Here is a 21795-nt window from a genome sequence, read left to right on the forward strand (position 1 = left end):
ATATTCTAGCCTCATTTGCCAGATAAGCTGATTAGAGGTGTGTGGGTTTATCTCTGGGCTTTCTATCCTATTGCATTGATCTGTGTATCTGTTTTTGCATCAGCACCATACAGTTTTGATGACTGTAGCTTTGCAGTATAGTCTGAAGTCAGGGAGCCTGATTCCTCCAGCTCTGTTTTCTTTCTCAAGATTGCTTTTACTATTTGGTATCTTTTGTGTTTCCATACAAAATGTCAAATTTTTTATTCTAATTCTGTGAAAAATGCCATTGGTAATTTGATAGGGATTACATTGAATCTGTAGATTGCTTTGGGTAGTATAGTCATTTTCACAATATTGATTCTTCCAATCCAGAAACATGGCATATCTTGCCATCTGTTTGTGTCTTCATCAGTATCTTATACTTTTCCGAGTACAGGTCTTAGGCCTCCTTAGGTAGGTTTATTCCTAGGTATTTTTTTTGCAATGGTAAATGGAATTATTTCCTTAATTTCTCTTTCTGATTTTTCATTGTTAGTGTATAGGAAAGCAAGAGTTTTTTGTGCATTAATTCTGCATCCTGCAGCTGCACCAGATTCATTGATTAGCACCAGTAGTTTTCTGGTAGCATCTTTAGGATTTTCTATGTAAAGTATCATGTCATCTGCAAACAGTGACAGTTTAACTTCTTTTCCAATTTGGATTTCCTTTATTTCTTTTTCTTCTCTGATTGCCATGGCTGGAACTTCCAAAGTGATGTTGAATCGCAGTGGTGAGAGTGGACATCCTTGTCTTGTTCCTGATCTTAGAGGAAATGCTTTCAGTTTTTCACCATTGAGAATGATGTTTGCTGTGGGTTTGTTGTATATGGCCTTTATTATGTTGAGGTACAGGAGACAGGGATCAAGACTGTCCCCAAGAAAAAGAAATGCAAAAAAGCAGAATGGCTGTCCGCAGAGGCCTTACAAACAGCTGTGAAAAGAGGAGAAGCGAACGCAAAGGAGAAAAGGAGAGATATTCCCATGTGAGTGCAGATTCCAAAGAATAGCAAGGAGAGATAAGAAAGCCTTCCTCGGTGATCAATGCAAAGAAATAGAGGACAACAACAGAATGGGAAAGACTAGAGATCTCTTCAAGAAAATTAGAGATACCAAGGGAACATTTCATGCAAAGATGGGTTCAGTAAAGGACAGAAATGGTATGGACCTAACAGAAGCAGAAGATATTAAGAAGAGGTGACAAGAATACACAGAAGAACTACACAAAGATTTTCATGACCCAGATAATCACGATCGTTGATCACTAACCTAGAGTCAGACATCCTGGAATGTGAAGTCAAGTGAGCCTTAGAAAGCATTACTACGAACAAAGCTAGTGGAGGTGATGGAATTCCAGTTGAGCTATTTCAAATCCTAAAAGATGGTGCTGTGAAAGTGCTGCACTCAATATGCCAGCAAATTTGGAAAACTCAGCAGTGACCACAGGACTGGAAAAAGGTCAGTTTTCATTCCAATCCCAAAGAAAGGCAATGCCAAAGAATGCTCAAACTACTACACAATTGCACTCATCTCACATGCTAGTAAAGTAACACTCAAAATTCTCCAAGCCAGGCTTCAGCAATATGTGAACTGTGAACTTCCAGATATTCAAGCTGGATTTAGAAAAGGTAGAGGAATCAGAGATCAAATTGCTAACATCCACTGGATCATTGAAAAAGCAAGAGAGTTCCAGAAAAACATATATTTCTGCTTTATTGACTATGCCAAAGCCTTTGACTGTGTGGATCACAATAAACTGTGGAAAATTCTGAAGAGATGGGAATACCAGACCACCTGACTTGCCTCTTGAGAAATCTGTATGCAGGTCAGAAAACAACAGTTAGAACTGGACATGGAACAACAGACTGGTTCCAAATAGGAAAAGGAGTACATCAAGGCTGTATATTGTCACCCTGCTTATTTAACTTATATACAGAGTACATCATGAGAAATGCTGGGCTGGAGGAAGCACAAGCTGGAATCAAGATTGCTGGGAGAAATATCAATAACCTCAGATATGCAGATGGACACCACTCTTATGGCAGAAAGTGAAGAGGAACTAAAGAGCCTCTTGATGAAGGTGAAAGAGGAGAGTGAAAAAGTTGGCTTAAAGCTCAACATTCAGAAAACTAAGATCATGGCATCTGGTCCCATCACTTCATGGCAAATAGATGGGGAAACAGTGGAAACAGTGGCTGACTTTATTTTTCTGGGCTCCAAAATCACTGCAGATAGTAATTGCAGTCATGAAATTAAAAGACACTTACTCCGTGGAAGGAAAGTTATGACCAACCTAGATAGCAGACACATTACTTTACCAACAAAAGTCCGTCTCGTCAAAGTTATGGTTTTTCCAGTAGTCATGTATGGGAAAAAGTCCATCACCATGTGAGAGGGATGTGAGAGTTGGACTGTAAAGAAAGCTGAGCGCCGAAGAATTGATGCTTTTGAACTGTGGTGTTGGAGAAGATTCTTGAGAGTCCCTTGGACTGCAAGGAGATCCAACCAGTCCATCCTAAAGGAGATCAGTCCTGGGTGTTCATTGGAAGGACTGATGCTGAAGCTGAAACTCTAATACTTTGGCCACCTGGTGCGAACTGACTCATTTGAAAAGACCCTGATGCTGGGAAAGATTGAGGGCAGGAGGAGACAGGGACGACAGAGGATGAGATGGTTGGGTGGGGTCACTGACTCAATGGACATGGGTTTGAGTAGACTCTGGGAGTTGGTGATGGACAGGGAGGCCTGGTGTGCTGTGGTCCATGGGGTTGTGAAGAGTCCGACACAACTGAGTGACTGAACTGAACTAATGTTGAAGAAGGTTCCCTCTGTGCCCACTCTCTGGAGAGTTTTTCCTATAAATGGATGTTGAATTTTGTCAAAAGCTTTTTCTACATCTATTGAGATGGTCATATGTTTTTATTCATTTTGTTAATATAGTGTATCACATTGATTGATTTGCATTTACTGAAGAATCCTTGTATCTCTGGGAAAAATCCTTCTAGTTTATGATGTATGATCCTTTAAAAATGTTTTTTTGATTCTGTTACTAGTATTTTGTTGAGGAATTTTACATCAATGATCATCAGTGATTTTGCTATTGTTCAGTCACTAAGTTGTGTCCGACTCTTTGTGACCCTATGGCTATATCATCAGTGATATAATCAATTTTGTTTATCCTCTCAAAGAACCAGCTTCTAGTGTCATTGACTTTTGCCTTTTTTTTTCCTTTGTCTCTATTTATTTCTGTTCTGATCTTTATAATTTCTTTCTTTCTACTAACTCTGCATTTTTTCTTCTTTCTCTTGTTGCCTTAGGTGTAAGGTTAGGTTGTTTGAGATGTTTCTTTTTTCTTGAGGTAGGATTGTATTACTATAAAGCTGCCCTCTTAGAACTGCTTTGGGGCCTCCCATGGGTTTTGGGTCATTATGTTCCCACTGTGGATTGTTTCTATGTATCCTTTTATTTCCTCTCTGATTTCTCCCTGATCTCTTGGTTATTTAGTAGCATATTTCTTAGCTTCCATGTGTTAGTGATTTGTACAGTTTTTTCCTCTGTCACTGATTTCTAATCTCATAGTGTAGTCAGAAAAGATGTCTGATACAATTTCATCTTTCTTACTAAATTTACCAGGGCTTGATTTGTAACCCAAGATGTGATCTGTCCTGGAGAATGTTCCACGTATACTTGAGAAGAAAGTGTATTCTGCTGCTTCTGGATGGAATGTCTTATAAATATCAGTTACATCTGTCTGGTCTAATGTGTCATTTGAAGCTTGTGTTTCCTTATTAACTTTCTCTCCAAATGATGTGTCCATTGGTACAAGAGGGGAGTTAAAGTCCCCCACAAGGAACTTCCTTGGTGGTCCAGTGGTTAAGAGTCTACCTTGTAACGCATGGGACTTGGGCTCAATCCCTGGTTGGGGAAATAAGATTCCTTGTGTTGTGGAGCAGCTAAGTCCGTGCTCCGTAACCAGTGAGCCTGTGCTCTGTAGCTAGATTCCGTGAGCTGCAAAGAAAGATTCTGCATGATGCAACAAAAACCTGATGCAGTCAAATATTAAATATTTAAAGTTCCCCACTATTATTATATTACCATTGATTTTCCCTTTTATGGATGTTAGCATTTGCCTCATGTATTGAAGTACTCCTATGTTGGATGTTGGATACATACTTATCATTGTATCTTTTTCTTGGATTGACCCCTTGATCATTATGTAGCGTCCTTCCTTATCTCTTGTAACAGTCTTTAAAGTCTATTTTGTCTGATATGAGTATTGAAGGAGATGGGAATACCAGACCACCTCACCTGCCTCTTGAGAAACCTGTATGCAGGTCAGAACACAACAGTTAGAACTGGACATGGAACAACAGACTGGTTCCAAATAGGAAAAGGAGTACATCAAGGCTGTATATTGTCACCCTGCTTATTTAACTTATATGCAGAGTACATCATGAGAAATGCTGGGCTGGATGAAGCACAAGCTGGAATCAAGATTGCCAGGAGAAATATCAATAACCTCAGATACAGCAGATGACACCACCTTTATGGCAGAAAGTGAAGAAGAACTAAAGAGCCTCTTGATGAAAGTGAAAGAGGAGAGTGAAAAAGTTGGCTTAAAGCTCAACATTCAGAAAACTAAGATCATGGTTTCTGGTCCCATCACTTCATGGCAAATAGACGGGGAAACAGAGAGATATTATTTTGGGGGGCTCCAAAATCACTGCAGATACTGATTGCAGCCATGAAATTAAAAGACACCTGCTCCTTGGAAGGAAAGTTATGACCAACCTAGACAGCATATTAAAAAGCAGACATGTTACTTTACCAACAAAGGTCCATCTCGTCAAGGCTATGGTTTTTCCAGTTCATGTATGGATGTGAGAGTTGGACTATAAAGAAAGCTGGTGCCGAATAATTGATGCTTTTGAACTGTGGTGTTGGAGAAGACTTTGAGAGCCCCTTGGACTGCAAGGAGATTCAACCAGTCCATCCTAAAGGAAATCAGTCCTGAATATTCATTGGAAGGACTGATGTTGAAGCTGAAACTCCAATACTTTGGCCACCTGATGGGAAGAGCTGACTCACTTGAAAAGACCCTGATGCTGGGAAAGACTGAAGGCAGGAGGAGAAGGGGATGACAGAGGGTGAGATGGTTGGATGGCATCACTGACTCAATGGACATGAATTTGGGTAGGCTTCAGGAGTTGGTGATGGACAGGCAGGCCTGGCGTACTACAGTCCATGGGGTTGCAAGGAGTCGGACACGACTGAGCGACTGAACTGAACTGAGTATTGCTCCTCCAGGTTTCCTTTGACTTCCATCTGCATGGAATATCTTTTTCAGTCCCTCACTTTCAGTCTCTATGTGTCCCTAGGTCTGAAGTGGGTGTCTTGTATAGGTCTTGTTTTTGTATCCATTCAGCCAGCCCATGTGTCTTTTGGTTGGAGCATTTAATCCATTTACATTTAAGGTAATTATTGATATGTATGTTCCTATTACTATTTTCTTGATTGTTTTGGGTTTGTTTTTGCAGGCCTTTTTCTTCATTTGTGTTTCCTACTTAGAGAAGTTCCTTTAGCATTTATTGTAAAGCTAGTTTGGTGGTGCTGAATTTTTTTTAGCTTTTGCTTGTCTGTAAAGCTTTTGATTTCTCCATCAGATCTGAATGATATCCTTGCTGGCTAGAGTAATCTTGGTTTGTAGGTTTTTCCCTTCATCACTTTAAATATATCTGGCCACTCCCTTCTGGCCTGCAGAGTTTCTGCTGAAGGAATCAGCTGGTAACCTTTTGGGGATTCCCTTGTATGCAATTTGTTGCTTTCCCCTTGCTGCTCTTAATATCTTTTGCTTTGAATTTGATTTTTGTTAGTTTGATTCATATGTGTCTTGGCGAGTTTCTCCCTGGGTTTGTCCTGTGTGGGACTCTGCGCCTCGGGGACTTGGGTGACTGCAGTGGGCCTGTGCTGAGCGACTGCTTTCCCTTGGCTTTGTCACACCTGGGCCCCGGCATCTGAGCATTCAGCACCATAGTCCTGGATTTTCTAAGTTTTGACTCAGCTGCTTTTGATTTTGGCCTTTTTAGAGTCAGTTTTATTGAAAAGCCACTTTAGAAATAAACTCAAGAGGGAAAAAATACCTTTGCCCAACACAGAGCCAGATATTTATTACTCTACACTGTATTTGAAGAATCTCACCCTTATGGGGAGGATAGTAATAACAGCAATAGTAATAATTAATATTACTAATATTTAGCATTGATCCATTGCTCTGCCACTGAAAGGGCCATGCTGTGGTTACTGGGAGGGAGGCCCTTCCCAACAGCCCTGTGAAGTAGCGATTATTCCCCACTTTTCAAGTGAAGAAGCTAGGGCTCAGAGCACAGCTGAGCTGGGCATCTTGGAGAGGAAGCAGGCCCCAGGCTTGGGAATTGACATTATTCTAAGGTGCCACAACTGCGGTGTTGGAGAAGACTCTTGAGAGTCCCTTGGACTGCAAGGAGATCCAACCAGTCCATCCTAGAGGAGATCAGGTCCTGGGTGTTCATTGGAAGGACTGATGTTGAAGCTGAAACTCCAATACTTTGGCCACCTGATGTGAAGAACTGACTCACTGGAAAAGACCCTGATGCTGGGAAAGATTGAAGGTGGGAGGAGAAGGGGGTGACAGAGGATGAGATGGCTGGATGGCATCACCGACTCAATGGACATGAGTTTGGGTGGACTCCAGGAGTTGGTGATGGACAGGGAGGCCTGGCATGCTGCAGTCCATGGGGTTGCAAAAAGTCAGACATGACTGAGTGACTGAACTGAACTGAACTGAACTGAAGGTGCCACATGAAGACTGGCATTCTTCTCAAAGGCCTGGTTGCCCTCATGCCAGGCCCATTCCTTACCCAGAGAAAAGGGAAGTCATGGGGTGACTTCTGATATCATGTTATGTGATTAACATTAAATGGTCTGGGGAGTCTGGTCAGAACCTTCCCCTTTCTCAGGTGCTATGAGACCAGGAGCAGAACCGCAGGACTGGGGAGCCTCTACTCATGGTAGGTGCCGTAGATTTTCCAAGGTAGAGATAAAACTGTGACCTGGGGTGGGGTGCCAGAAACTTCCGTGTGTTTCCTCTCCCTAATCCCATCTATCCACCCACCTATCTACCCATTCATCCATCTGTCCACTTACCCTGCCACCCATCAGCTCATTCATCCACCCATACTCATTCACCCAACCATCTACCTATCCATCCATCCATCCATCCATCCACCCACACATCCATCTACTAACCCAGCCTCTTACCCCTCCACCCATTATCCAACCATCTAGCTGTCCACTTACCCACCCATCCACCTACCCATATATCACCCACCCAGTTACCCACCCATCCATTAACATCCGTCTGTCCATCCAATTGGGCTTCCCAGGTGGCTCAGTGGTAAAGAATCCACCTGCCAAGCAGGAGACATGGGTTCAATCCCTGGGTCAGAAGATCCCCTGGAGAAGGAAATGCAACCCACTCCAGTATTCTTGCCTGGAAAATTCCATGCACAATGGAGCCTGGCGGGCTACAGTCCATGGAGTCACAAAGTTGGACATGCCTTAGTGACTAGCGGCAGCAGAAGCTATTTACTTATCCATCCCCCCATCTACTGACCCCTTTATCTGCCCATCCATTAGCCATCTATCTATTCACCCATTCACTCACTCATCCATCCACCTACCTATCCACCCCATTCATCTACTCATTCACTGACCCACCCATCCATTATCCATCCACCAATCCAGTTTACTCATTCATCCATCCATCTACATATCCACCCATCCCCTTATCCATCTGCCCACCAACCCATTCACTCACCCTCCCATTATCTATCCATCTGTTCATCCACTGATCCATCCATCTAGCTACTAATCCATCCATCCATCTACCGACCCACTTACCTATCCATCCATTATCCATCCACTTACCCACCTTCTGTCCACTCACTCATCCCGCCATCCACCTACCATTACAGTGACCCTCCCACTTACCCACCTATCTATTATCCATCCATCTGTCCATCCACCTATCCACTCTCATCCACCCATCCATCTACCCATCCACTCACCTGCCAACTTAGCCACCTATCTATTACTTATCCATATACCCATATACCCATCTACTCACTCATACATCCATTCTTCTTTCTACCCACCCACCAACCCATTCACTTAACCACTCACTTATGCATCCACATGACTACTAACCCATTCATTCATCTATCCACCCACTTACCTAACCACCCATTACCCATCCATTTACTCATCCACCATCCACTCACTCATCCATCCACCCATCCATCTGCCCATACACCCCCCCACCCACTTACCCACTCCCCCATTATCCATCCACCTATTCATCCACCCACTCATCCACCCATATTGCCATCCACTGACTCACCCACCTACCCACCCATCATCCATCCATCCATCAATCTGCTCATCCATCCATCCAGCTATCCATCTACCCATCCGCCTACCCACCTATCCTTTATCCGTCCATCCACTTATCCACCCACCCACTTACCCATCCCCACCCATCCGCTCACTCATCTACCCATTCCCTCACTCATCCATCCATCATACTAGCCATCCACAAACCCACCTACTTACCCATTTGTCTCATCCAGTGATCTGACTGTCCGTTTATCCATCCACCCATCCTCTCACTCATCCATCCATCCATCCACTACCCACCCATCCATTAACATCCATCTATCCATCCAGTTGGGCTTCCCAGGTGGCTCAGTAGTAAAGAATCTACCTGCCAAGCAGGAGATGCAGGTTCAGTCCCTGGGTCTGGAAGATCCCCTGGAGAAGGAAATGGCAACCCACTCCAGTATTCTTGCCTGGAAAATTCCATGCACAGAGGAGCCTGGCAGGCCTACAGTCCATGGAGTCACAGAGTCAGACATGACTTAGTGACTAAATAGCAGCAGCATCCACCCATCCACTTATCCATCTACTCATCAACTCATTCATCCACCTGTCCACCCCTTACCCACCCATTATCCATCTATCTGTCCATCCACTTACCCATCTTCTATCCACTCACTCATCCATCCATATATCCATCTACCTATCCCTTCATCAACCCATTCATCCACCCATCCATCTACCCATCCAGTGACCTACCCATGTACCTATCCATTATCCATCCATCCATCTACTCACTCATCCATCTCCCATTCACCCACCCACTTATTTATTATTTATCCATCTATCCAGTCACCCATCTACTCACTCATCCATCCATTCATCCATTTACCCATCCACCAACCCACTCACTTACCCACCCTTCATCCATCCATCCATCCACTTATCCATCCTACTAGCCAATAATACATCCATCTATCTACCCACTCACTTACCTATCCACCCATTATCTATTCACTTAGCCATTCTCCATCTACTCACTCATCCCTCCATCCACCCACCTATCCCTTCACCCATCCATGTACTCATCCAGTAACCCACTACATACCCCCCATCCATTAGCATCCAGCTATCCATCCACCTATCCACTTACTCATCTATCCTTCTATCTACCCATCCACCCACATACCCACCTGTCTACTATTTATCCACTTATCCATCCACCCATCTACTCACCCATCTATCCATCCATCTGTCCATCCACTTAGCCACTAAATCCACCCATCCATCTACCCACCCACTTATCTATTCATCCATTATTCATCCACTTACCCACCTTCCACCCACTCATTCATCCCTCCATCTACCTATCCATTCATCCACCTATCCATCCACCATCCCTCTCCCCATCCAGTGACCCACCCATGTACCCACCTATTCATTATCCATCCATCCACCTACCCACTCACTCATCCATGTACCCATCCACCTACCCACCCACCTTTTACCCATCTATCCATCTACTCACTCACCCATCTATCTATTCATCCGCCTACCCACTTACCTATCCATCCATTATCCATCCACTTACCCATCCTCCATACACTCACTCATCCATCCATCCACCTATCCACCTAGTGACCCACTCACCCACCTACCCATTATTCACCCATCTATACATCCACCTATCCACTCACTCATCCACCACCCACCCACCCATTACCATCCACTTATTCATCCACCCACTCACCTACTCACCCATCTATTATCCATCCATTTATCCTTTCACTTACCCATCCATCCAACCATCTACCTATTCATCCATCAATTTATTCATGACCCACCCACCTGTCCACTGACCACCCACCTCCCCACCCATCCATTATCCATCTGTCCATCCATCCACTCATCCATCCATCTAGCTATCCACCTACCCATCCACTTACCCACTCATCCATCATCCATCTATCTTTCTAGCCACCCATCCGCTCACTGATTCACCCGTCCATCCACTCATCCCTTTATGTGCCTACACATCCAGACACCATGTAAAGAAGACAAAAAAGGTCCAAGGGAAGAAGTCAAGCCACTGTCCAGTCATTTTATTTGTCCATGCTGTGATCGAGGCCCGGTGCTAACACTGGGGAGTCTGACACTGCCTGGAGACACTGAGGGCCTCCCAGTGTGTGGGGCCAGGGGACTGTTGTCTCAGAGGTATCTGAGTTTCATCAGTGTCTGTGGGCACAGAGTTCAGAGGGGCCATCTCTTCTTGGTGGCTCAACACAATCGCCAAAGTTCCCAGCAACCTGCTTCACACCACAAGCCCTCACCCGTAAGCAGACACCCCTGGGACCACAGCAGATCAACAGGCACACAGCACCCTGAATCTCCCAGGCTCGTGGAGAGAGATGCACAGAAAGCCATGTACATGCAGAAGCGCACAAGACGCACACATCAGCACCCGGAAGGGGCTCGAGGGGGTGGTCACACAACAGTGCTGAGGATCCCTAAAGTGTCTCTCTCTCTCTCACACACACACACACACGGGGAAATGCAAACAGACACGCATTAGAACACCCACACCCTCCTGGAGGAGAGACTTCCAGGTTCAGAAGCACTGGACGTCGGTGGACCCAGTGTAGAGGCCTCATCCACACCTCTCTGCGCCCTGGGGCTGTGCCATCCAGGAAGCCCTGCTGCTTGAGGGAGCCCCTCACCCAGCTCTGCTGCCCCGTAACGGAGGACGCCCAGCAGTGGCAGGGTGTCCTGGGGAGGAGCGGGCTCCCTTAGCTGGCTTCTGCCAGGCGGTCATGATATGTTCCTGTGACAGCCACGTGGGGCCCAGGACACGAGCCTGCCTTCCACACGGCTCCTCTCAAGGTCACCACTCGGGGGCCCTGCTCAAAAGGCCGGAGCTCAACAAGCCAAGGCCAGGGCCCTGCCTCCTCCTCGGGGAAACCGATGACCGCATGGCCCAGGCGTCTGGGGCTGCTCCTGCCCACTTGGCCAGCAGGGCTGGAGAGCCCAGCTGTGTAAGTCAAGGTCTCCGAGGGGCCTGATGCCACACCCAGGCCTGGCCCCTCCTTACCCCACAGGGAGTACCGGGATTAAGAAGGAGCACAGGCCGCGGAATGATACAGGCAGACTCAATATAAATAAAATATTCATATAAAAATAGTCTCTTACAAAATATCCTCTCTTATCCAGTGGCTCACTTTCCAGAAGGTGGGAACAGCTGGGGGTTTTAGCATTACCTTTCCTCTCTCTCTCTCTCTCTGTTCCAAACTGGACTTTTCTAACGGGGAGGTTTGAGCTGGGGAGGACGACACGCTGGGAACCGTATTCTAGAAAACGTCTCCCAGTTCCAGACCAGCTTAAATCTCTGGAGAATTAGCAGCAAACAGCAAAAAATATATGTATGTGTGTGTGTGTGTATCTATATATGTAGAAAGGATGTCTGCCCTTGCCCTTGAACATCTAGTGCGGCCAGTGGGTTCTCGCAAAATCAGCTAGGAAAAAGATCTGCCTGAAGAATCACTATGTACAGTTCTATTCCACTCCTTGTCCTAGCGGCAGAACCATCCCACAGGGGAAGCCAGCGGTCCACGTTGATTGCAGAAAACGGATCCCGACGAGGTGGAAGGGTTCTTGTTTAATTAAATAAATTAATATTATTTGTTTATATCAGAATAAATTGTTAAATATTGCTATTAACTGTTGAGGCCCCCGGGGTCCGGTGTTTCTGGCTCTGCTCCGGCCGAGGGCGGCGTCTGGGTGCGGCCCGGACGGCGACTCGGGCCGGGAGGGGCCCCCGCCCCCCTCCGCCGGCGGGGCGCCCCGCCCCCACAGCAGACACGGCCAGCGCGGCGGCGTTGGCGGCGGCCGGGCGCCCGCTCACTTGCACGTGTAGACCTCCGTGCGCTCGCTGCACGTGTTGCACTTCACGTAGCAGCACCAGTGGAACTTGCAGTTGCACTGCCAGACGCGGGCGTACTGGTGGGTGTTGTAGCCGCGGCCGCAGCACATGAGGTCGCAGCCGCTGGCCTGCGGCGCCGTCTTGTTGCAGGCGCGGCCCTGCGTGCCCACGCTGCCCGTCACCGGATCCTCCTCGCAGTAGTTGGGCGACTTCTCGATGTACACCAGGTCGGTGTCCATGGGCTTGCGGTAGGACAGCGGCTTCTTGATCTTGAGGAACGTGGGCCGCTTGTTGCGGCTGGCGCGCACGGGCTCCACGTGCACCGCCTCGTTGTACTTGTCTTTGAGCACGTAGCCCAGCTCGCGGAACTGCGGCAGCGTGGTCCAGCAGGTCTTGGTGGTGCAGGAGCCCGACACGCCGTGGCACTTGCACTCCAGCTTCATGTTCTCCTCCAGGATCTGCGGGGGCGGCGGGGAGAGCACAGCGGTCACGGCAAGGCTGGGCGGGGCACCCCGGGACCACCCGCCGGCCCCGCCCCCGCTGCCCCGCCCCCGCTGCCCCGCCCCCGCTGCCCCGCCGGGCTGGGTTTGGCCTGCGCTCTTCTTTCTGGGGGGCTTCCCTGGTGGCTCAGCTGGTGAAGAATCCGCCTGCAATGTGGGAGACCTGGGTTCGATCCCGGGGTTGGGAAGATCCCTGGAGAAGGGCAAGGCTACCCCACTCCAGTATTCTGGGCCTGGAGAACTCCATGGACTATATAGTCCCTGGGGTCGCAAAGAGGCAGACAGACTGAGCGACTTCCACTTTCACTCGCTGTCTTTCTGGTGCCGGAAGCTCAGACCTGGATGCAAAGCCTCCCTGGGACTCGCCTGCCCTCCCTGCTCCCGACCCCGAGGGAGCCTCATGCTGCTGCTTAGATCCATGCAGGCCGGTCTCGACCACACGTGGGTTCTCTTGGGGTTGCGCCGGTTTAAAATCACTTGCGAACCAACGTTCGAAAGCCAGGAGGAGACTTTCAAAGACAGGCTGCCCGGTGTTCTGCCGGGCCAACAGAACAGGTACCCGGCAACTCTGGAGTGATGCTCAAAGTTATTTCATAACCAGAGCAGCTGGGCGCTGACCTGCTGGCATGGGAGCTGGCCACAGAGGCCAGCCTGGTGGTCCAGCGGCGTCCGGCTCACCTCGGCCAGCTTGGCCACCCAGGCAGTGATACCCAGAGCTGTGGCAGCCTCCACCTCCCCCCCCCCCCCCCCTCCCCCCGGGCCGGCAGCCCTCAGCTCGCCCCAGTCATTACTGTTCCCTGGGGCCGAAAGGACTGGTTTAAGTCCCAGATCTAACATGAACCTGCTGAGTGCCCTCAGGCAGCTTGCTGTTTCCCCATGTGCAGAACCAGGGTGATGGTTGTACTTCATTATAACCCTCCAGTGAGACGCTGGTCAGAAAGGAGAGAGGGTGGACTTCTGAGACACACAGGAAGCTCAGCTGTCTAAGACACACTGTGGCATGGAAGAAGCTGGGTGCAAAAGAGAATCTAGTATGTGATGGCAGTGACAGGAAGTTCCAGGAAAGGCAAAGCTAACGACTGGGGTCCACAGCATCTTTATTCTCAGCTACAGGCTGAGATGGCCCATGGCCTGGATTTTGCTGGCCCCTGCTGCAGACATGACTGAGTGACTCTCTGCGACCCCATGGACTGCAGCACGCCAGGCTTCCCTGTCCTTCACCATCTCCCTGGAGTTTGTTCAAACTCATGTCCATCAAGTCAGTGATGCCATCCCACCATCCCATCTCATCCTCTGTCACCTCCTTCCCCTCCTGCCCTCAATCTTTCCCAGCATCAGGCCCCTTCCAATGAGGCAGCTCTTGAATTTATCCCAACAATTAAAGAAGACAAGGTTTACCAAATCCCCCACAGGACAGGATATTTATATTGCTATCTAGGTTGTTTTTTTCCAGTTGTTGTCTCCTTCCCTCCCTCCTTTCTTTCTGTTGTTCATTGGTTTAAGCTCTGTGCGTGAAGAGGCATCTTTGGAGCTAAAGTGTCTCCTACTTCCGGGTCATCTTTAGCCTGATGTCATCCTAACAGACCCTTGTTGCTGTGTGCCAGGCACTGGGATGGGCGTGTGCTGGTGAACGTCGTTTCTGGGTCATCGCATGTGAGCGTGTCCGTGGTCCTTCATCCACACTGTCCTGCTGCCTCTGCCTGTTCCAGTGACAGACTAAGTGAACGACCTGGGCATACTCTGGGTCCACGCGTTTATGTTGTTGCTGTTTTGTTGCTAAGTCTTGTGACCGACTCTTTGGGACCCCACAGACTGCAGCCCACCAGTCTCCTCCGTCCATGGGATTCTCCAGGCAAGAATACTGGAGTGGGTTGCCATTCCCTTCTCCAGGGGATCTTCCCAACCCAGGGATCAAATCTGCGTCTCCTGCACTGGCAGGCGGGTTCTTTGCCACTGAGCCACCAGGAAAGCTTATGCACTGGCGTCTTATTTAACTCTGTGGGGTTAGCAGGATTCTATTTAACGAGGCAAAAACCAAGGCTCGGCTAACTGCCAGAGCGGGTCTGTGCGGTGTTTGGAGGCCAGGGTCTTACTGCTGAGGGGTGCGAGTCGAGTGCTTGGTGGCTGAAAACTTGCTGTGTGACCTTGGGGGTGTCACTCGCCCTCTCTGAGCCTCAGCTGCCTTCAGTGAACATGCAGTGATAATTCCATCTTCTCTGACAAAGTTAAGGGGGCTGGAATAGAATCTGATGTTCCAAAAGTAGCTGTTAGTTCTGCCTCTGGGCTGGGCCTGTGTGGGTGCTGGGGACACAGAGGTGACCAGGTCAGACCCCTGTCTCCAAGGACAGGCCTGTGTCCAGGGTCCTCTCGGCCCTAGACGCTCCGAGTCCAGGAGGTGATTGGTCACGATACTCAACAGAAGAGAAGCCCACAGCGTCGGCACTCAAACACACCAGAGTGTTCTGGGACTCAGCTGAACGCCTGCTTTCAGGACACCTGGTGGGACAGACAGAGCACGTACTGCAGTGTGACCTCCACGTGCTGCAGCTGGTGGTGGGGAGCAGCCCCCACGTCACATAGATGTCCCCATCAGTGAGCAGACAGCCCCCAAGTGTCACCTTTCCATGTTGGCCTAAAAAGCAGAGGTGTCCTGTGTGTAGGGGGCAGAGCTCAGCAGGCGTTTCTGGGGCCCGATATCCTGGCCGGTGGATCTCAGAGCATCAGAGCCTCCCCTACGGATGCCTGGGGTGAGGGGCATTCAGAACAGGTGCTGACACTGAGGGGGGGTGAGGACGCGGACACACGGAGCTCTGGCTCTGGAAGTGTCCTTTCCAAGGTGTTTGCCCTGGAAACCGCGTGCTCACAAACAGGTTCAGGGATGTTCCTGCCAGCAGCGTTCATGGACGGCTTTGTGGGCACAATCTGATGTCCGTCCATGGTAAGATGGATGAACGGAGGAGAGGGGGCTCAATGGGGCCCTCGAGGACAGGGACCTTGAACAGCCACAGCGGCAGAGGTCAACCTCAAAACACCGTGGGGAGGGAAGGGGGCAGTCGTGGGAGCTCTGCCCAGAATGACTGCGTGTGTATCAAGCTCAAAGGTGGCAAAACTGGACTGTAGAGAAAGTGGTTGTCCCTGGGGTAGGAAGTGAGGGACTGGGGTTGGCTAGGGTCACCCGGGGGGCTCCTGGGGTCCTGGCAGCTTTCTGTTGCTTGATATGGGCACTTTATCTTTATTCCTTTAAATCCTTGTGGATGATCTGAGAGCTTTTTTTGTACATGAGCTGTGCCTGCGATTTATAAAAATGCAACGGGCGCAGGAGCGCATAAGCACATGGAGAGTGAGTGCACATCAGTAGCTCCAGGAAAACACGAATCAGCACCGCAGTGAGCCAGCACGTGCCACCCACCCGGATGCCGTGAGAGAAAGCAGGGAGGACTGCTGTTCCAGGACAGTGTGGGGCGGTGGGAACCCCCGTGTGCTGCTGGGGGCGATGTGAGCGGGCACAGACCCGGAAACAGCCTGGCAGCACCTCCAGATGACTGGGGACCGTGCTCCCTGGCGTCTGGTCTCCCCTCCTCACCCCTCACTCGCAGGCTCGAGTCCTAGCCCCCAAAGAGAAGGTGGTGCAGGCCCTCTGGAGGGCCTTCAGTCACAAGCGAAGCCCTCACGAATGCTATTGGTGCCTCATGAGCAAAGCTCCAGAGGGCCCCTTCCAACCCAGCAGGACAGAGAGGAGGGCCCGGCCGTGAGCCAGGAAGTGGGTCCTCACCAGGGCACAAGCCGCACCTCAGGCTCCCCGCTCCCAGCACTGGAGAAGCACATTTCTGTTGTTTTGTTCACGTGCCGCCCAGTCTGGAGCACTCTGCTGGAGCTGCTCAGGCACCCTGAGACACCCAGCAATTCTCCCTCTGGGTGTCGGGTTGGCCACAGAGTTCATTTCAGTTTTTCTGTAAGATGTTAGGGCAAGGATAACGAGACATCTGTTCATCACCTGTGCACACCTGGGTCCATGCTTTTATATGTGGTGTCTTACTAACTCCACGATTCCACTTAACAGGGGTCTAAGTGTCAGCTAACTCCTAGAGCGGGTCTGTGCATTGTTCGGAGGCCAGGGTCTTATTGCCAAGGGGTGCGAGTGGAGTGGTTGCTGGCTGCTTATTTGCTGTGTGACTTTGGGGGTGTCACTCCCCCTCTCTGAGCCTCAGGTGCCTTCAGTGAACGTGGAGTGAAGGCAATTTGATCTTTTGTGGCAAAAGTTGGCGGGGGGGGGGGGGGGGGGGGGGGGGGGGGGCTGCCGGGAGAGAACAGATATTCCAAAAGTCGCCGTTAGTTCTATCTCTGGGCTGAGCCTCTGTGGGTGCTGGGGACACAGAGATGACCAGGTCAGATCCCCATCTCCAGGGATGTGCCCGTGTCCAGGGTCCTCTTGACCCCAGATGCTCGGCCTCCAGGGGGAGGTAACCCCAGCAAGTCAATATACCCAACAGAAGGGAAGCCCACACACACACATCCACATTAAAAGACTGATTAAAACAATGTTTACATAAGCATCCTTTACAATAACCCCAAAGTGCAAACAACACAAATGACCACCGACGGGTGAAGAGATAAAATGTGGTCCATCCACACAGCAGAATAACATCCATAGAAAGGGAAGAGGTGCCGACCCCTGCTGCACCACAGGGGGACCCTGGCCACGAGCTGCTCAGTGACCGAAGCCAGCCGCACAGGACCAGGTCCGGTCTGATCGTGTTTACCGGCGACGTCTGGCGCTATGCAGACAGAAGGCAGACCAGAGAAGTGGGGGGCGAGTGCTGAAGGGTGCAGGACTCTTCTGGAGGTAAGCTGACTGTGGGGATGGCTGTGCATACACGTGAAGACACCAAACAGTGTGGAACTGTACGCTTTGAGTGAGGGCCACGCCATGGTGTGCGCAGTAGACTGTAACTAAGTTGGCTTTAAAAAACAAAAGTTCTTGGTCGCTTGTGAGGAAGCACTGGGTGACACTGTGTGTCCTTGCTGGTGACCCCCCGGGCAGCAAGCGCCAGGGCCAGGGCCAGACGCCCGGGAGACCGCCTCCAGCTCACCGCCTCCCTCCTCATCTGGGGCCACTGTGGCCTGCGGCTCTGGCAGCATTTGGATGGGCCCCTGATCGCATGACACACAGCCCGTTAATTAACCCTGCAGACTCTGCATTTTGAGAGCTCGGTGATTGCGTTAAGTCCGCATTAAGCTGAGCGGAATCACAGCCGCGCTGGCCAGGACTGGTCACTCGGACGGGCACCAAGCCCTCTGCCCCAGGCAAGGGAGCGCGAGCAGAGGAAACGCGTGTGGGTCAAAGCCAGGCTCGGCTCCCACCCCCGAGGCCAGGCTGGCTGCCAGCGCCCGAGCCGCCCGGGGCGGGGGGCCTTCCGGGGCCCCTCCCACTTGGGTCCTGGGCTGCAGTTCTGGGTCAGGCAGTCACAGGTCTGCACCTTCCCCGTGGCCTGGCCCAGCCCACCGCTGGTGCACTCAGGAGATGGCCAGAGAGAAGTCAGCATCAGGTGCCTTCACACCCTGGTATGGCTGGCACTGTGGGCTTGAGCACCCAGCCCGAGCGTCTGGGATCCTGGGGGCCCTGCATTGCCAGATGGAGGGGAGGTCAGGGGCCCTGGGGAGGGGCAGTGGGGGCCTGGAGCTGCCCGAACGGACCGCTGCCAGTAGTTTCTGCCCTTGGCTGCACTTCTGGGTCTTTCCTGGCTGGGCCCCTGAGACTGCCCAGGCGATGCCACGTTAGCATCCTTGATGCAGAGACCTCTCGGGATGAAAGAAAAGGCCACCGAGAGAGCAGATCACGAGGCCCTCCGAGTTCTCCTCCTGCCCCTCACCCCACCCGTCACCGCTAGTCAGGCAGGGCATGGACTGGCCTTCATGGAAGCGGCTCCAGGTGATGACCAGGGACTCACCCGGAGCCACTGAAGCTGTGCCCTTGCCAAGAGCACGTGGGGAAACAGGGCGCAGGCACCCGCCTCAAATAAGAAAAGAAGCGAGATGAAGACGGTGGAGCTGGGTCAGGGGTGCAGAGCGTGGGGGTGGGAGGCAGGCGGCCACGTGACCCCGCCGGGCGGGGACATCCTTTCTGAAGGAGGGGACACTCCAACAGAAGCAGAGGCCTGGGGCAGGCTGGGGCGGGGCGGCACAAGCCTGCTCCCTCCTTTCGTCGTTCCTTGAAGGACGGACACTGTGGCCAGCGGCTTCTGCTGAACAGGGCCAGGGCCGTGCAGAGCCCAGGAGGGGGGCATCCCACAGGCTCTGCTGACCACGCTAAGGAGCTGTGGCTTGGTTTTCCTGTCTTTAGTGGAATACGATGCGAGTTCCTGGTGTATAGCATCGTCCACCAGCCACACGTACGAAGCGATGTGCGTGAACCTACAGCCTGTCATACAGAGTGAGGTCAGTCAGAAAAACAGTTTACGCACAGATGTGGAGCCTAGAAAAACGGTGCTGATGAAGCCCTGCGGCAGGGCAGGAATAGAGACGCAGCTGGAAAGATCGGACTTGTGGACACAGTGGGGCAGAGACGGGGTGGGACGAACTGCAAGTAGCGCTGACGTGTACACACTACCGCACGCAAAACAGGTGCCTCGTGGGGAACTGCCGTCCAGCACGGGGGCTGAGCGCGGGGCCCTGGGATGACCTAGAGGGCTGGGGTGCGGGGTGGATGGCAGGGAGGGAGAGAAGCTCAGAGGAGTTCCAGATTTACTGAAGAAGTGTGAAAATGGTACCGAGGGTCCCAGTACATCCTTCACTGGTCCCAGTACAACCTCCTTTTGCCTGTGACTAACATCTCACCTCAGTACAATGTCAGCTTATTAGCACGGTGCATTAATGAATGAGCTAAGGGCTTCCCTGGTGGCTCAGCTGGTAAAGAATCCACCTACAATGTGGAGAGACCTGGGTTCCATCCCTGGATCGGGAAGATCCCCTGGAGAAGGGAAAAGCTACCCACTCCAGTATTCTGGCCTGGAAATTCCATGGACTGTATGGTCCATGGGGTTGCAAAGAGTCGGACACGACTGAGCCACTTTCTTCTTATAACAGTCGCTTATTAAGTGAAGCCCACACTTCCTTCGGACCCCCGGGTTGGTACCTTCTGTCCCCTTCCTGTTCCAGGAGCCCATCCAGGCCACCCAAGCCATTCAGTCCGCCTGTCTCCCTGGGCCGGGAGATGGGGTTTTATTGTGTGAGGACAGGACAGTCAGTGGCGGCCAGGAGCAGGATTTATGATTTTTAAAAGTCCTCTCATTGGCTGAAACAAAGGCATCACTCACTCTGGTGCCGGGAGACTGTGTGTGTTTGTGAGAGTCCAGGGGTATTTGGGAAAGTTCTGCACCTTCTGCTCAATTTCACTGTGAACCTAAAATGTGTCTGAAACATAGTCTTTAAAAAATCCCAATCGAGAGGCTGTACGCAGGGAGAGTCCCTGGAGTCCAGACTTGGTTGATTCTGCTGCTGACGGGCTGGGGGGCCTCCCTGGACGTGGGTTTCCCCATTTCAAACTCAAGGGTTTGGACTAAATGATTCCCAAGGCTGCTTCTGACTCTAAGAACCCTGACCTCATACCGACACGGCTCTTCAACCCAAAGTGTTTTCGGGGGTCTGACACCTGCTGAGAGATAAGCACTTCCATCCCATTTCACAGGTGAGGAAACTAAGGCTCAGAGAAGGAAAGGGACTCAAGACCACAGCGCAGGCTGCATCTCCTCCACACGTCTGTCTGGAGCACTGCCCACCCTCTGCCTCCTTCCCCTTCCCAGGAGACAGGCCCGGAAGGCTGCAACCCTGAGCTGGTTCTCGTTCCTAGGGGTGAGTGGTCTGGCCCTGAGCATACCTGCCTTGGGATGGTGTGAATGCAGGGGGCTCTGGCCAGTGGAAGGCCCTGGAGGGAGCCCCGGAGGCAGGGCCAAGTCCTGGTACTGGTTCCTCCCTGCTAGCCGCACGGGGCGGCCACATCCACAGGGTTCCAGCAGCCCGACCCCCTGGCCCATCCAGCCCGAGGAGTAACGGGCCCCCTGCTGCCAGCCCCAGGGGGTGCACCCTCCCTCTGGATTCCCTGACCTGTGTCCTTGGTTAGCCCCTGTCTCTGATAAAACAGCGTTCCTGCGGTGTAATGCACAGCCACACAATCCACCCTCCTAAACGTGTACGTGTCAGTGGCTTTAGTATATGCAGTGTGCAGCCGTCAGGGCCAAGGGCAGAGCATTTCATCACCCGCGAGAAAGCCCGTGCTGCCCAGCCGTAGCCACTCCAGTTCTCCCTCCTCTCGGGCCCTGGCAGCTGCTCTTCTGCTTTCTCTATAGATTTTTTTGCCTATTCCGGACATTTCATGTAAACGGACCCATACAGCGTGCGGCCTTTTGTGTCCAGTTCCCTGCACTCAGCATAATGCTTTCAAAGCTCCCCCACGGTGCAGCAGCTCTCAGCACCCTGCTCCTTTTCATGGCTGAATAATATTCCATGGTTGGGCCGTGCGGCGCTCTATCCGCCCAGTCACCAGTCGTTGGCCTGTAGGCTCTCTGGTTAAAACTGTCCTGGATTTCCTGGTCGGAGCGTGTCGGCCGCCTGGCCCTGACCCGGTGCTACCCCCTGGTTCCTCGCGGCAGGCCCGGGCACGAGCCACCCCTCGACTCCCAGCCCGCGCACTCTCCCCTCCCTCCAGCTCTGGGCCCTGCACCTGCCGGCCCTTATCTGGAAGGCCAATCTTTACTGCCATTATGGAGGCTTGACCCAGCAGTTCCACCGCAGAATATGTACCCTCCGGGGTGGGTGCGTGCATGTGTAAAATGACAGCCTCAGAGAGGCGTTATCTGCAACATCAAAAGGCCGAAAGGCTTTCGGGATCCACTGATGGGACCGGTTCTGTGAATCACGGGGCACCGATGGACTGGAATGTCCCAAGCTGCCGGAG

General features: G+C 51.2%; 1 protein-coding gene across 1 annotated transcript in view; it reads right to left on the reverse strand.

The window, feature by feature from the left end:
- Positions 1-10516: 10516 nt before the first annotated feature.
- Positions 10517-21795, reverse strand: part of WNT7A (Wnt family member 7A) — a 65013-nt gene continuing 53734 nt past the window's right edge. Inside the window, exon 4 of the mRNA XM_020872591.2 lies at positions 10517-12803. Within this exon, the coding sequence (XP_020728250.2) occupies positions 12324-12803 (480 nt within the window). The 3' untranslated portion in view covers positions 10517-12323. The remainder of the gene's footprint in view (positions 12804-21795) is intronic.

The sequence above is a fragment of the Odocoileus virginianus genome, unplaced genomic scaffold (assembly GCF_023699985.2).
Source record: "Odocoileus virginianus isolate 20LAN1187 ecotype Illinois unplaced genomic scaffold, Ovbor_1.2 Unplaced_Contig_3, whole genome shotgun sequence".
NCBI classification, from domain to species: domain Eukaryota; kingdom Metazoa; phylum Chordata; class Mammalia; order Artiodactyla; family Cervidae; genus Odocoileus; species Odocoileus virginianus.